Source organism: Erythrolamprus reginae, chromosome 2, assembly GCF_031021105.1.
Source record: "Erythrolamprus reginae isolate rEryReg1 chromosome 2, rEryReg1.hap1, whole genome shotgun sequence".
In the NCBI taxonomy this organism is placed as follows: Eukaryota; Metazoa; Chordata; class Lepidosauria; order Squamata; family Dipsadidae; genus Erythrolamprus; species Erythrolamprus reginae.
Genome location: NC_091951.1, coordinates 85,180,776 through 85,197,970, shown reverse-complemented (window position 1 = coordinate 85,197,970; position 17,195 = coordinate 85,180,776). Strand labels below are relative to the sequence as shown.

Below are 17,195 nucleotides of genomic sequence, written 5' to 3'. Positions count from 1 at the left end.
TTGTTTCTTTTATATGTTGCAAGCTGGTCTGAGTTCTCAGAGAGGGGCGGCATATAAATCCAATTAATAAATAATAAATCAAATGTACTTTCTATCTGGAATTCCACCCACCTTGCAATAGATGCTCCACAAGGTAATACTTTAAGCATTGATATACTTTACAATTGAGAGACTATTGTAATACAGTTATATTTGTTTATAAGTCCTCTCTGGATTAAAGAAAAAACCTGGGATTGCCCATAATGCTTCTTTCAGATGCTCCCCATGATAAAACAGTAAAATGGTGGTTTCCAGTAGGTTTTAGATCTTTGGAAGTCAGGAGAAACAATTTTGCTCAAGCTGTGGTTTGGAGCCTTCAAAGAGCCACAGGACTTACCCATTTCCTTTCTTAACTTCCCTTGAAATGGCTTGTAAATTGCTGTATGAATATTTAAAAATCTTCAGAAATACAGGTTTTACTATCCTGACTGATTTTCATTCAATTCTCAGCAAAAGAAGTTCCATGTAAATTTAAGAATTTAAGGGAAACCTTTTGTTTTTTTAAAAAAATATAAATAAGCAACAAAAGGGTATGTCGATATTAGAACATTTTAAAATGAACCAACAGAGTAATTTCAATATAAGATTATGAAAAATTATGGTTCTTGTGGTTTTAAATCCTATTAAAAATATATGAAGATTTTTAAATTAAGTATAAGAAACCTTTTCCTGGGAAAATGTGGATTAGAGAAAAATATAACAGGAGACTTTGATGGCTGGTTACTAGAGGCAACCAGAAAAAAATGAAGATTAAACTTAAAGAAGACCTACTTACATAGAATGGAGAGAAGTATTTTAACTCTTGAAGAATTCAAAGATATTTGGCAAATATGAATTGGAATTCTTGAAAGTCAGTTTGAGGAATACTGTAAGAGAAACAGAAATTAATTGGTGCTAGCAGGGCTGAAGATAGAAACGTTCATCTTTGAGGTTTGGGTGCAGTGTAACCTAACCACAAACTTATTTCAAGTTATTTTGATGTGAACATACATGTAGACTTTAGATCCATGATGGTGAACCTATAGCACATGTGCCACAGGTGACACATGGAGCCATATCAGAGGGCGCACAAGGCATTGTTCTAGGTCAGCTCCAGCGCACACGCGCACACTGACCTGATTTTGGGGCTCTTTAAAACTGTTTTTGCTCTCCAGGCTTCAGAGAAATCTCCTGAATCCAGGGGAAGGCAAAAAATGGCCAAATGTGCCAACTGAAATTTCCTTTCCAAATTTCCATTTGGCCCATTGGGCCGTTTTCACTTTTCTCAGGCTTCAGAAATCCGTCGTGAGTCCTGTGCGCATGTTCACGGACAGTGGTGTGTGCACATTTTATGAATGGGGGGCAGTGGGTTATGTGCACATGTTTACATGGGAGTAGTGCATGCACAGGGATGTGAATGTGGGAACATGCATCTGTGCTAGCACGCATGCACTACCTTTTGGCACACGAACCAAAAAAGTTTCAGCATCACTGCTATACATTCTGCACTATGCTGCTTTTATAGGAACTGAATAGCTAAAGTATGCATTTAGTCATTCTGCATATGTCAACTTTTCATACCCCTTTATTAAATTTTGGCTAGGTATAACTCAAGGAAAAGACTTTTCTTTCCCAAGGAATTAGTACCCGTCAGATATTGTCATAATAGTTGAAGATGATGAAAGGTGATGTCAAATACCTCCAGCATGGAGCCTGCACTAGAGGTCATTTCTGAATGTGGGATCAGTTCTGTTGTATCTCCAGGATCCAGGCATTTTAACACGTGAAGGCAACTTTTGATGTACAGCGTGACATTTTTCTTAGACCTTCTATGCTGTTCAACTGTATTTTTGTAATATCATTGCCAAAGTTGGCTTTCAAATTAGAGAATTATTGCAGCATAACCGAACTGCAAAAATATGTTTGGTGCTTGTAAAGTCTGCCTAAAAGAAAGTTACAAGAATACTTGTTTCTATCTGTGAATGTCATTCTTGGTAGATAAAACCATTTATGTCAAAGAAACAAATTCTAATAACCATGCATCATGAGCTACAAGATTTGTGTGGGAAGTATAAGAGAAAAATAAGTGACAAATCACAGAAAGCAGCTAAAATGACTGGAGTGTGGTTGAAGAATATCAAAAGAAAATTGTATCTTGTAAGCTCTGTTCTATCAGTAATTATTTTTTTTCTTGAGAGCATATAACAACCCTTCATAGGTACTTATTTTACACTGAATTCTAGCTGGCCACAGCTCAAGAGCACTTATGTGCAATACATTCTTTTGTTTGAATTTATTGTAAAAACACTGACATTGAAATTGTACGTGTATTTGGTAAGAAAAAAACCCTGTTCATTGTGATACATTGTGTTTGTGTTTGTGTACAGACATCAATATCTTGATCACCAACCATCCACAACACCAATAAATGAATATGATGCATTGTGATTTGAGAAAAGCAACATGTCAGTTTTCACTAATAGAGAAGGAAAAATGGAATCTGATAAAGTCACGTTGTCAAACAGCACGTACAAAATCAACACTCTACAGATTTCCCCTAGGAATCCTGATGAAGCAGCTTTTGTTTCCCAAAATATTGAAAGACAAGTTTTAAGATACTATACAATTGAGAAATACTATATTTTTATTGGATTGTATGTGACAATCTGTTTGCTGATACAACTTTATGTGGAGAACTCCACCCAACTGAGGAACTGTTTAGAGAAAGGTTAAATTGCCTATGTATTTTGCAGAGATAGCCAGCCCAAGCAGCTAACCAGCCCAACAAGCTAACCAACCCAACTAGCCAGGCACAGACCAATAGATATGGATTTGAAGTCTTCAGTGAAACACAGCATCAGCAGAAAGTCTTTGAAAAATATATTTACTTCTTATTTACACTACTAACTGTGTTCTATCTTACTATACATACATCACACTAGTATCTCACCACAACTATCTCAATTACACTAACTCACAGGAATCAACAGATCAATACTTCAATACAGCAACAGGAACTTCAGATCAGAGCACGGAGAAGAGAGCACACAACAGATCAGAGATCAGAGAATCAGAGAGAGCAATACTAAAGCTCTTACATATTTAAATACTTATCACCCAATCAGGCTGCTGCATGCCCAATTAACTCAGAATGACTCAGCATTCTCTTTGTAATCCTTCCTTCCGCATTGAGATATTACCTCAGGATATTGCTTAATCCTGACAGATACTATGTATTAAAAAGCATTATTATTCTAGCTATACTTGTCATGCCACCAATCTGCTTGGATTTTTAAAGCTACAGTGCATAAAGCTGAATGGTCTAACACAGCGTTTCCCAACCGGTGTGCCGCGGCACACTAGTGTGCCGCGAGACACGGCCAGGTGTGCCGCGAAGCTCCTAGGGAAGCTCCAGCTGGGCGGGGCGCTGCCGGTGCCGACCTGGAGCTCCCGCTCGCAGCTGTCCCCCGGCTCCTGCTCGATGCCGCAGTTTTCGGCGCTCTCCTGCTGGGCCCCAAAGAAGGAAGGCAGGAAGAAGGAGAGCTTCATTCTTTGCGCCTTTTTCTCGCCTTCCTTCTTTGGGGCCCAGCAGGAGAGCGCCAGAAACCGCGGCATCAGGCAGGAGCCGAGGGACAGCTGCGAGTGGGAGCCCCAGGTCGGAGGCACTGGCAGCGCCCCGCCCAGCTGGAGCTTCTCTGGCGTCGGCGGCAAGTGTCCTTTGGGGCCCGGCGGGAGGGCAATGGCAGTGGGAGCGGGGGGGTGGCTGCAGCGGCCGCAGGCAGTCATGGGGAGATGGCGGCGGTGAGAGGGAGCTCCAGGCAGTGGCGAGAGGGAGCTCTCTCTCTCTCTCTCTCAGCTGACTGCAAGCGGGAGCCCTGACGGTGCGGTTGGACGTGCTGCTGGACGCCGTACATGCTAGCGCTGTGGGCCTGGCATATACGACGTCCAGCAGAATGTCCAGCTGCTGCCGTCAGGGCTCCCGCTTGCAGTCAGCTGAGAGAGAGAGAGAGAAAAAAAAAGAGAGACATATAAGAGAGGCAGAGAGAGAGAAAGAGAGACACAGCAAGAGAGGCAGAGAAAGAGAGACAGAGCGAGAAAGAGAGACAGCAAGAGAGGCAGAGAAAGAGAGATAGAGAAAGAGAGAAAGAGAGACATAGCAAGAGAGGCAGAGAGAGAGAAAATGAAAGAGAGACATAGCAAGAGAAAAAGAGAGACTTAGCAAGAGAGGCAGAGAGAGGGAAAGAGAAAGAAAGAGAGACATAGCAAGAGAGACAGAGAGAGAGAAAGAGAGAGAAAGAAAGAGATAGCAAGAGAGGCAAAGAGAAAGAAAGAGACATATAGCAAGAGACAGTGAAAGAGAGAGAGAGAGAAAGAGAGAAAAAAGCAAGAAAGAGATAGCAAGAGAGACACAGAGAGAGAGAGAGAGCAAGGGAGAGAGAAAGACATAGAGGAAGGGAAGGAGGGAGAGAGAAAGAGAGCAAAAAAGAGAGGAAGAAAGAAAGAGGGATGTAAAGAGAGAAAGAAGGGAAGGAAGGAAAAGAGAGAAAGGGAGAAATAGAGTGAAAGGGAGGAAGAGAGAGGTTTTTTTGTCCAAACTTTTCTTTAGCCCCCACCCCCACCCCACCCTTTCAATGTTCCCCAGGATTTTGAAAATATGAATAATGTGCCGCGGCTCAAAAAAGGTTGGGAAACACTGGTCTAACACCTGGCAACTTCAAATCTCAACCAACAAATACTCTGGTAAAAAGAATCAGAATACTAAATACCTACTTGGAAGTAATGAACTCATAGCTGACACTCTCTCTATCAAAGACCTCGGAGTACTCATATCCAATGACCTAAGTGCCAGAGCTCACTGTAACAACATTGCCAAAAAGCACTAAGAGTTACAAACCTAATCTTATGTAGCTTCTTCTTCAGAAACACTGAACTTCTAGCCAGAGCATACAAAACATTTGTCAGACCAATACTTGAATACAGCTCACCTATATGGAACCCACATTGCATAACTGACATTGACACAATTGAGAGAGTCCAGAAATACTTCACAAGAAGAGTCCTTAATTCCTCCTCTTGAAACAAACTACCTTACTCCTCCAGACTTCAAATACTATGGCTAGACAATTTACAAATATGTCGTCTCCGAACTGATTTAATTGTTGTTCATAAGATCATATACCATAACATCCTTCCTGTTAGTGACTACTTCACCTTCAACAACAACAACACAAGAGCACATAATAGATACAAACTAAATGTAAATCACTCCAAACTGACTGCAGAAAATATGACTTGAGGAACCAAGTGATCAATGCCTAGAACTCACTACCTGACTCTGTTGTTTATTCCCGTGACCCCAAAATCTTCAACCTTAAATTATTTACTGTTGATCTCCCCTTTTCTAAGAGGTCTGTAAGGGGCATGCATAAGCGGACTACTGTGTCCTACTGTCCCTGTCCTTATATCCTATTATCCTTTTTATCATTTCTTTATACTTTGTCATGTTAATATAAACTATAACTCTATACTTGTTTGACAAATATAATAAATAAAATAAAATAAATAGAATGTCAGCCAATTTAGTGAAATGGTTGGACCGCATGTTAGAAACTTGAGTGTTTTAGCCCCGCTTAGGCATAAAGCTAACTGGGTTATTTTAAATCACTCCTATTCTTCCAGTTCTAGGAAGAAGACATAGGCAAGTATGTTGCCAAAACCCTTCAATAAGCCAGAGATAGTTGACAGGAATCACAGGTCATTCAGGTATACCCATGCACATGTGCACCCTTAGAAAATGAATAGTGGTCTGGGTAAAAGGCAATGGTCAATGCCATTTTTGTACTCTGGTTAGTTGGAAGAGTAGTGATTGGTGCATAATTTTATTGGTACATAATTTGAGAATATTTTGAGAATACCTAGCAATACTTAGCAAATTAAAGACAACTGCAAAATGACTTCAAACTGGTTTTGAAATGGTCTAGCACAGTTGCTACAGAGTGTATTCCAAAAGTAATGCAATTATTTTTTTTAAAAGTAATTTAAAATGCTGCCCCACCTCCCCTATAGTCCTGACGTTGCCCCAGCAGACTTCTTTTTGTTCCCAGCCCTGAAAGGAAACTGGGAAAATGCCCACTTCATCAGGTGTCACCAAGTCAAACTCCTCCCAGACAGATGGGATGTTTAGCCCCAGTTACCTTGACTGACTCATTGTCAGCCGATAATGCTATACAATTGGAGTCGAGGTCCGCCCGAATCCGAGCGACTTTATCAGCGAAAAACAAGCTATTCTCCAAAGCACCTAAAGGCAAGACAAGAAGTAATGGAAAGAAACTAATCAAGGAAAGAAGAATCTAGAACTTGTTGTGAGTGGTCCACATCCTACTCAGCTGGTTACGTATTTTGAGGATCAAGAGATGGGTGAATACTGGCGTCGCCAGCCAGTGTTCTTGCCATCTGAGTCTGAGAATGTCAGGAGAACTAGGTCCAGATATGAGTATCTGAAAATTAGGGGGTTTTGGCATTAATAGATCTATGGGACAATCAGCCACACCTTGCCAATATATAAGGCACAGATTGGGGAAAACAGGGCATGGTGAACGTTTATCATCATGGCTAAGAGAACTTTCTGCTTTCACAGACTACTTATTCATGCCAGTTTCATATGCTACTGATTTTCACTGAACTGTAAGTTTGGTCAAACTGTCAGAAATTGCCTTAAGGACTGAGATTAATGACTCTTGGCTCGCAACCCAGATCTACTTATCTCCACTCATTACCGGGAACGCTTCCAGCATGAAATGCTTTAAAGTTAACATTTTGTTTGCCTGGATTTGTTGTTATCAATAATCTTTTTGCTATGATCAATGTTTGAAGCGTGGGTGGTCTTCATTTCTGATTGTTGACCCAGCCGGACAGAACAGAACTAAGGAAAAATTTCCTGACAGAATAATTAATCAATGGAACAATTTGCCTGCAGAAGTTGTGAATGCTTCAAGACTTGAAATTTTTAAAAAGAGATCAGACACCAATTTATCTGAAATGATACAGGGTTTCCTGCCTGAGGAGGGGATTGATAGCAAGGTCCTTTCCTTATTCTATTCCATATTCTATTCTATTCCAATTATTCATTTCTATTTTTCCTATTCTGTTCTTTCCTATTCCATTCTATATTATTATTATTATATTATTATTTTCCATTCCATTCTATTCTTATTCCTATTCTATTATTCTCCAGTTTATTTTTATGAAATAAAGGATTATTAAAATGTAAATACTGCTTCAGGAATTTCAGACAATACAGCAGGAACATGACATAGGGTGTGGTGGGTTTTTTGGTGCTCATTTTTAAGTCAGCCTTCTATTTAGGATAACTTTCATTCATGTGAATACAATATTTGGAAAGATGGAGAGGAAAGGAACACCCATCAGTAAGAGTGTTCCAGCAATATTAGAAAATGTGAAGGACTATGTTGAGAACAGATTTTCCTATAGAATAATTTATAATTAAATCCAATTCAAACATAATAACTTTAAGCAATTTATTTGTGAAAAAATCGTTTTATTTGTACATGTCAGAAATGTAGAAAAAATGGCTAATCTTTTTAAATAATAAACAGTAAAAATCTTTATCAACACTGAAACCTTTAATTTCTATGAAATGTCTTAATAGTTCTGTATTCATATACTTTAATCCATATATACATTCACAATTAAACAGACTCCAAATCACAATTTGTACAGTGTTAGAATAAGAGAACATGACTAACTGGAGGGGTGCAATTATAAGTGGCAACCCAGCCTCGCTTAGGTGGAAAGGTCTTATCAAGTGATGTGGAAGATCTGGATTGGCTGGCACCTTTTTGTAATATTCTCAATCCATATTTTATTGCTAAGAGTTTCTCACTTATAATCTTACATATGAAAACTGGTCCTATCACCACACACACACACACGCTTCTGGGCTGATGTCAGTACCAAGTAGATGACCAGTTTTGCTATCCTTTTGTGAATATATCCAAGATTATTCCACAATACTTTTTAGAATCTTATGCTAAATAATACAAAACCCCCAAAATCAAATGTGATAACAGGCTGTGTTTTATAGTACAAATAAATATCTTTAGAATATTCACTTTGAATAGTTTTTCAGTTGTAATTATATAATTGAAATGTGACAGCTATGTCTGAAAAAGAGGTTCTTTATTCTTATAGGCAGTATTGTTTTCTAGTAGGTTAATAAGTGCAGTGACAGGCTATAGGAAACCCCGAGGGTTTCTGAAGAGCTTTCTGGTTTCAAGGAAGCTGTTTCACTCAACTGGGCAACTGCCTAAGAATCGTGGTTGCCAGGCTCTATACTTAGTCTGTTTAAGAATACAAAAGAAGATGGCTTGCAAAACCTCCCATCTGCCTCAATGCCAAGCAAAGTGCATCCCGCCACACTGATTTCTTCAGCAGTGATGCCTGACACTCCCTTGAATCTTCTGCAAGAGGCCAAGTATACTTATTCCTGTTGGAGGACACAGAGATGGAGACAAGCCATCTGAAGATGAAGAATCTGCTCACCGAAGGCCAAGGCCCATCAACCCCCTCGCAACTCACTTGGGGATGATGATGCCCAGCTCAGCCCACCCACCCCCTGCCTCAGTCTTCCCCCACTTCTGTTTAAACACTCAGTTGCTCTTAGCTGATGCAGCTCTTTGGAACTTGGAAAGATTTTACTTCTACAGCAAGGATACTCTCTCACTCAAAGCTCCTTTTTAAAAAGAGCAATAACTCTGATTTCAGTGGAAAAGGTAATATTCACATTAACTCAGTAGTGCAAAGATAAAGTTCCCTGATCCAAGTTTACAAATCACCATGTATGTTTACAAATCACCATGTGCATATGGAAAGTCTGCTGAGGTATTTAACTCTACTAATACATATAAAATGCAATTTTTTTGTTTGTTAGGCTAACATATTTTTCAGAAAAAAATGATTAAAATAACATTTTTTTAAAAAATGCAGTTTGCTATAATAAAGTATTTCTTTAACAAAAGATTGTGCATCATCACCTGATTGAAACTATATTAATAATTTTATGGGAAACTTTAAAAAATTTTCCCCTCTCGCTCACATACTCATATATACATGGTCCCTATCTGAATACCTACCTACCCTTCTTTTGTTGCATATATAAATAAGTAACCTATTACAGCAAAACGTCTTCCTCAAGCCAGTAACTTGAAATCCTAGTACTAAATAGTGCAAACATGGTATCAGTGCAGAACATTTCATCTCTGAGCCTCAAAAAAATAAAATAATATAATCTGAATTCAAACTAGCACAATTTTTCTTTTATGTTGGAGTTTATCCTTTCATTATGTCTCTGAAATCAAGCCTTCTTATAAAATCATAATTCCCATAAGATGCCACACATGTATAGCAATTTGAAAATAACTCAAGAATGTAAGCAATAAGAGTGGCTCAACATGACTGAATTTCCTTCCCCTTAAAGTTATTGTTAATCTAAAGAAAATCTTTATAAACCAAGGTGTTACATGTTAAGCTTCACATGTCCATATTACTTAAATCAAAACATTTTTTTTGTCAAAAAGATTTTGATTGTGAAGAATATGGAGGACTCCATAATCTGTTGGGAGAACTGTTTTGTTGACTTGTAGAACTGAAGGGAGTTGTAGAAGTAACAGGAGCTGCAGTATCTGTAAATAAGCAGAATGAGTATGCATCAAAAATGCTCATCGTAATTGACTGTAGTATCTGGTTCAGAGCAATTAAAACGTAGATATATAGAAAAGCCGTGCCACTGTAGTCTATGGATAAACACCCACCAAACTTTACACTAAGCTGCAAACTACATTTGTTTTTAATTTGGAGAAAATGCAGGTGTGGAAGTCCTGACCCAGAGCATGTTTAATGTACAAACTGGAACAATGTAATGATTTTGTGGTAAGAATTGTCCTCCACAAGGTGACCTCTGCACCCAAGATCTGCTAGCAGCAAACAGCATTTATCAAGAGCCAATGGCTTATCTGGATTGGAACATCTGCAGCTTGTACCCTTCCTAAAGTGAAGGAGACAGATAAAGCTAACTGTTCAAATGTGGGATTGATATCCATTTAGGCCTTCAGGTAACTAGAAGCAAGCAGCCACTGAGAAAGTATGAAAGTGGGAGCCCACAGGAGACAATGCTCTTGGTACACATGTATCTCTGTGTGATACAGTGGTACCTCTACCTACAAACGCCTCTACTTATGAACTTTTCTAGATAAGGATCGGGTGTTCAATATTATTTTGCCTCTTTTCAAGGACCATTTTCCACTTACAAACCCAAGCCTCCGAAACTGTAACCAGAAAAGGCAGGGAGAAGCCTCCGTGGGGCCTCTCTAGTAATCTTCTGGGAGGAAACAGGGCCTCCACCCTCCCTGTGGTTTCCCCAATTGCACACATCATTTGCTTTCACATTGATTCCTATGGGAAAAATTGCTTCTTCTTACATACTTTTCTACTTGGGAACCTGATTATGGAACGAATTGAGTTCGTAAGTAGAGGTACCACTGTATTTTGATTTTATCCTATCTTATTTCATCATCCCACCAGAGGTATGCATGATGCAGACTCTCCTGAGTATTCAGAAGGTTCTTAAAAAACGGGTGTGTTCCCAGGCCTTGGTTTGGAGTGTTGATGGAACCTCTGTGGTGTTTTCTGATTGTTATGGCTGCTTTTTAATCTGCAATGCTGTGTTGTTATTATAATAACAACAATTACAATAAAATCAATTTAAATAATAATAAGCAGTACATCTCTTTTCATCATATGCTCACTACTTTTACATGGGTGGCACAGTGGTTAGAGTGCAGCACTGCAGGCTACTTCAGCTAACTGCCAGTTGTAGTTCAGCAGTTCAAATCTCAACACCGGCTCAAAGTTGACTCAGCCTTCCATCCTTCTGAGGTGGGTAAAATGAGGACCCAGATTGTTGGGGGCAATAGGCTGATTCTGTAAACCGCTTAGGGGGGGCTATAAAAGCACTATGACGCGGTATATGTCTAAATGCTACCCTGTTTCTCCGATAGTAAGACACCCCCGATTGTAAGACGTATCGGGGGTTTCAGGGGGGTCGGCTAATATAAGCCATACCCCGAAAGTAAGACATACGTCTTACTTTCGGGGAAACACGGGGGTATTGCCGGGGGGAGCCCGATGACGTCGCTTCCAAGCTCCCCACGCGCCCCTCGCCTTCGCCACGGCACCACCGCCTCTTCCCCGGCTTGGCAAAGCGAAGGACGGCGCTGGTCCGAAGTGAGCCGAGCGGGCGGCGGCCTTGCAGCGAAGGCGCTTGTCCCAGCAACCGAGTACTGCCGAGGCTCGGCTGCAAGCGGCCAGTGAGGCTGACCGGCTCCGAGGCGAGCGTCCGGAGCTGCGCCCTCCTTCGTCTCGCTGCGGCGCCACCGCCTCTTCCCCGGCTTGGCAAAGCGAAGGACGGCGCTGGTCCGAAGCGAGCCGAGCGGGCGGCGGCTTGCAGCGAAGGCGCTCATCCCAGCAACCGAGTCCTGCCGAGGCTCGGCTGCAAGCGGCCAGCGAGGCCGACCGGCTCCGAGGCGAGCGGCCGGAGCTGCGCCTTCCTTCGCCCGCCTCTTTTCCGGCAGGCAGGTGGGGCTGCCCAACTGCGCAGAGCGGCTCCTCCCCTCCAGACACACGCTTCCCCGACATGCATCTGCGGCTCCACGCGTGCACGCCGCTTGGAGCCCTGAGGTTGAACTTGGAAAAGGGCTCACGAGGCTCCTGTCCCGCGGCTGCCCTTCTGGACTCTGGGGAGATGCCTTCGGGAACGCGACCCTTTCAATTTTTTTCCAATGTAAGACATACCCCGAAAGTAAGACATAGTGGGGCTTTGGGGGGTAAAAAGAAAGTAAGACACTGTCTTATTTTCGGGGAAACACAGTATTGCTATTTACAAGTAGAGAAGATTAAGTCTTCATTTGGCTCTCTCTTTTTTTCCCCTTTTCCTTATACCAATTTAATATCACAACCAACTAAGGTTAGAGCTTAGATTCAATATTATTAATTACCATGTTCCTTATAGTACAAAGTTTAATAAACATTATGCTTACGTGGTCTTTGAGGACTCATCTTTGTGATAAAAGCTGGATGTATTTGCTGTTCGTTTGGTGAGAAAAGGGTATAGTGCACTAAAATACATAATGGAACAAATATATAAAATCGGTTCTATTTAAAATTACTAATTCTTTGTTTTTAAATCTGAAAGTGAATACTTCAATTTTCAGTTGATATTCTTACCTATAATCATAATAGCCATTCCAGCCAAAAGGGCAAAAGCTGTAAAAAATATAACTTGATAGGAATCAAGAAAGTGTTGGAATAAACTTGTATTATCTGAAGAATAAAAAATAGGAAATGTTGATTTTAGTCTTTAAATTGTACTGTAGGTATACTTTTAAAAATTTTCTTTATTACTTTTTCTCATACATTTTAATCTAATTTAATCCAGTCCAATCTAATCCTACATTTTCAAGCAATGTTCAGAATTTGCTTGTGAAAACTCAATACTAAGAAACCCACAATTGAATCCTTATGAATAGCGGATCAATATGTTGAAAAATGATTCTGTAATAAAATCTCTATCTCAACATATAGGATAGTGATTATAATGCTGGTGAGATCAAGGATCACTTCACCCTCAACCTTGTTATCTCACTGGCTGAATTTGAATTAGTTATTATATTATTATTATATAACACTGTGAAGCGGTATATAAGTCTTAATAATTTTTTATTATTAAATTTGTAATGTATTGTATTACTGCTATGCTGTGAGCTGCCCCGAGTCTTCGGAGAGGGGCGGCATACAAATCTAATAAACTATAAACTTAAGTGCTATTGCTATACTAGCTCACTGGATTTTTGTTATGGGGAAGCCCTGGAAGAGAGAGTACTGTATTATGAATGTAGTCTTGACCCTCTTAGCAGAAAATGGAATGTAACAAATAAATGAAACATATAACTTTGTACATAAAATATATCAATCCAATTATAAAACAAAATCTCAGAATACATGAATATTTTAGACGAATAAGAACTTACATTTCATTGACAGAGTTCTGTCAGTCACGTAAGTAACTGTCACAGGAATAGCAAGAGACTGGTCCGTCATTGTGCTGGATATAATAAGTAGAGCATTTAAATTTGTTTTACTTGCAATTTCTGGGTCTGATAAACTCACAGTGTAGATTACATAACTAGGCAAGCCATAGGAGCTGTCTTTCTCAAAAACCACCACCAGAGGTGAGCTGGATTTCACCTGCAAGATAAATATTTGGTATCATTTACCAAAAGCATAGTTTCTCCCAGAAGTCATATATGACACACTATTTAAAAGAATTAAATCAAATGTCATTTAATTTCTGATTTATTTGCAAATTGCACACTTTACTCCAATTTGATCATTTTAAATGGAGTTTTTCATTTATTTATTTATTAATTGGGTATGCAGCCCTTCTCAGAGGACTCGGGGCAGCTCACAACATATCAGAAACAATGTAAACAAATACAACTAAAAATCCAATTAATGTGGCTAAAAAGACTTTTAAAAGCTCTAATATGATTTAAAAAACATTTGGTTTGATGCTGTTTTCCTTTAGCAAAATTCATCATTGAATATTAATTGACGTTTATCTGGGATAACTAAACTGCTAGTGACAACTAGCTAGTTACACATATAAAGTTGGACTTCAAAGCTTTTAAACAGAACTAACAGTAAATCTGTGTTAGATGGCCTAGAACAGTGATGGTGAACCTTTTTTTCCTCAGGTGCCAAAGAAGAGTGTGCGTGCATTATCCCGCATGCATGAGTGCCTACACCTATAATTCAATGCCTGGGAGGGTGAAAACAGCTTCCCTCACCCCCCTGGAGGCCAGAAATGGCCCGTTTCCTAACGTCTGGTGGGCTAAGTAGGCTCAGTAGACCCTTCCCAGACTCCAAAGGCTTCCATAGAATTGGGGAAGGAGAAAAAGAAGCAACCTTAGCCCTAACCATCAAAATTATCTTAGGGGTCTACTTCACAGCCTTCCAAGCATCAGAATATATAGAAACCCCATTCACTATTTCAGATAGTGTCTATGGCTCACTTTTCTTCATGGCCACAGGATTTCACGGACTCCACGTAATTATTGGCACCTCTTTCCTAGCAATCTGCCTATTACGCCTAACCCACCACCACCTTACAACCACTCACCACTTTGGCTATGAAGCCGCAATCTGGTACTGACACTTCGTAGATATTGTTTGACTATTTTTATACGTCTCAGTATATTGATGAGGATCCTATTTCTTTAGTATATTAGAATTAATGCCTTCTGAGCATTAGGCCCCGCCAGGGAAGAAATAATAAACCTTATAATCTTTATTCTTTTATCCTTATTAACAGCAACTTTACTCTACTATCCACACTACCTCTAAACCAGATATTAATAAACTTTCACCTTATGAATGTGGCTTCGACCCAACAGACAACGCTCGCACACCAATTTCCATTCAATTCTTTTTAGTTGCTATCCTGTTCATCCTCTTTGACCTAGAAATTGTACTTCTTCTTCCAATCGCATGAAGCACAAACATCAACCCACCTTATATCACCTCCACCCTAATCACTACCCTCATTAATATCCTTACACTTGGCCTATTATACGAGTGGCTGCAAGGCGGTCTAGAGTGCGTAGAATATTCAAGGTAGTCTAACCAGACACCCTTAAAAATGGAAACAGCCAAAACTACCCTATACATAGCCTTTACAATCGCTATTACAAGACTTTACATACAACACAAACACCTCATACTCACCCTCATGTGCTTAGAAATAATAATACTTATTGTATTTTCTATGTTGGTAATATACACCTCAACTTCAATAACTACATCGCAAACCCCCATACCAATTATCATACTATCTATCTCTATGTGTGGAGCCTCCACCACTCCCCCTGGAATCTCTCTGGGAGAAAAAATCCCCCCTCCCCCCGAGCCTCTGTGCAAGCCAAAAATCAGCTGGCCGGCATACACAAGCAGGTTGGAGCTGAGCTAGGGCCAACGGCTCATCTGCCAGTAGCTAGTTAGTAGATAGGTAGGTAATGCCATAGGTTCGCCAACACTGGCCTAGAGTCATCAAATCACATGAAATCAAAAGAGAAGGAATTTACTTTTTTATTAATATAGAAACTGTATATGGACAATCATGTTATATTTGAACTCTGGACAGTTAACAACAATCAACAAAAAAATCTGGTAAAACGTCTGTAAACCAAGTGGAAAAGAATTAAAATAATCATTACAGTAACAGAGACACATATAATAGATTCAACACACAACCCACACTTATAGTGAAATATTAAATAAAGAGATAAAAGCCAGAAGCCAAATTATTTAATGAATGTTTTGATCTTTAGTGGCATCTCTAGATGAATAGAATACATCTCAAAGAATTGGCAAATTTAGTTTTATTTTTTGTTCAAAGGCAGGCAATATGAATAAATTATTACTTTTTAAAGTCTGGTTTCTATCCGTGGCCAAAATCCAATTTGCTTTAAATTTTTCATCACAGCTAAAATATTCATATGCTTTATTTAATCAATTTACTACCATTTATATATTACCCAGCTCAGGAAATTCTGACTCTAGAGACTACTAGGTGGTTAGTATTTAAATAAAAATCCATTAACAAACCAACAAACTTATTGACATAAACAGGAAAAACACAAAGGTTAAAAAAAATCCACTGTGCAGCTCCCTAATTTTTTAAAGAGTCAGCTCTATGCTCTATTTTAAAATGATAGCACAAGACAGTTTCACAAAAGTTAAAAGGAGAAATTGAGTTGAAACTTACTTCAAGATTTTTAAGAACTTCAGCAACTCCAAAAATCTTCACATCAGAACTTGTGTAATGATTAGTTAAGATAAATTCAGTTTGATTAGCATAGAATCCTGGATTAAATGGCACTTCAGTGCTAATTTGCTCTAAGGAATGGCGGCCTTGAAGAGAAGGTGTGATGGTGATGGCAGTTTTGCTCATGGTGAGTTGTTTTAGCTGCTTGTCGGCTAGTTGGAACACTCTGATGGCACAAGTATACTGTCCTTATAAAAGAAGACCAATCTGAATGTTAACATCTTTCTACTTTTTCATTTTGTAGATTGTTTTATTGCTGAACATTCTTCATGCTAGTGCTAAGCCTGGTCACTTAGAGGTAAGTAGCAATTTTAATGACAATTGGACAGCATTGGTTGGAAGACACCACAAACAATATTATATGTACATTATAATTGCTAGTCTAAAGAGAAGGGAAGCATAAAAAAATTGAATGAATGGATGGATGGATGGATGAATAAATAAATAAATATTATGCAGAACTGAGAAATAAGTTCAATTCAGTGGAAAACATTTTCAAGGCTTACAACCTTTTAAATATTTTTAATATACGATGGGTCACAAGTTACTGAACTTTTGCTAGTTTAAAAAGAGTATGCAAATTCCTGAAAGACAGGTCTATGAGTAAACATTGCCCTTTCCACTCAACTGGAAATAAGCAATGCAACAAACTCTGACTATTCTGTTTTTCTTCTCAAAAGATTCTCAGTCTAATAACCACCATCAGAATTCATTGTTTTATTCTTACTATAGTTCTGTCCTTTTGTCTTACCTAAAGCTGCATCAAACATGGGTTCAGCTGCAACAATTTCAGAAGCTTGGAAATCAAATACATTGTCGTTGAAATTAAGCTGACAGTTGATCATAGACTGGGGTTTCATTTTTTCAATTACTTCATTTTGGGCACTTGAACATTCTCCTAAAAGAAATTGAATAATAGAATTGAGAAATAACAGTTCCACAGAAACTGTCAAATAATAACACATATATTATTTGAATGTAATTTATATAAGAAAGAGATCAATATCCTAGACCGCATATTAGATTAACAACCCACTGGTATCCTTTTATTAAAACAACATATTTCATGTGCAGTCAGAATTTTAAAAATTACATATATTATATGTCACTTTATTTGAATAAAATGATTCAGTTCAGACCTGCATATGTACATCTAATTGGGGATCAATTGTATGAATGATACAGAAATACAATTTCCATTCTTTTTTTAAAAAAAATG

The 17,195-nt window shown here is 38.9% G+C and overlaps 1 protein-coding gene and 1 long non-coding RNA gene across 2 annotated transcripts in view; one reads left to right on the top strand and one right to left on the bottom strand.

Annotated features, from left to right (window-relative positions):
• LOC139160543 (uncharacterized) overlaps nucleotides 1-17,195 on the top strand; it is a 136,414-nt gene that overhangs the window by 86,259 nt on the left and 32,960 nt on the right. Inside the window, exon 2 of the long non-coding RNA XR_011557958.1 lies at nucleotides 16,221-16,274. This is a non-coding gene — a long non-coding RNA (uncharacterized lncRNA). The remainder of the gene's footprint in view (nucleotides 1-16,220; nucleotides 16,275-17,195) is intronic.
• Nucleotides 7,543-17,195, bottom strand: part of NUP210 (nucleoporin 210) — an 89,485-nt gene continuing 79,832 nt past the window's right edge. The window contains exons 35-40 of the mRNA XM_070738546.1: nucleotides 16,728-16,874; nucleotides 15,917-16,164; nucleotides 13,122-13,338; nucleotides 12,319-12,414; nucleotides 12,132-12,209; nucleotides 7,543-9,719 (exon numbers count right to left, since the gene is read on the bottom strand). Coding sequence (XP_070594647.1) covers nucleotides 9,607-9,719; nucleotides 12,132-12,209; nucleotides 12,319-12,414; nucleotides 13,122-13,338; nucleotides 15,917-16,164; nucleotides 16,728-16,874 — 899 coding nt within the window. The 3' untranslated portion in view covers nucleotides 7,543-9,606. The remainder of the gene's footprint in view (nucleotides 9,720-12,131; nucleotides 12,210-12,318; nucleotides 12,415-13,121; nucleotides 13,339-15,916; nucleotides 16,165-16,727; nucleotides 16,875-17,195) is intronic.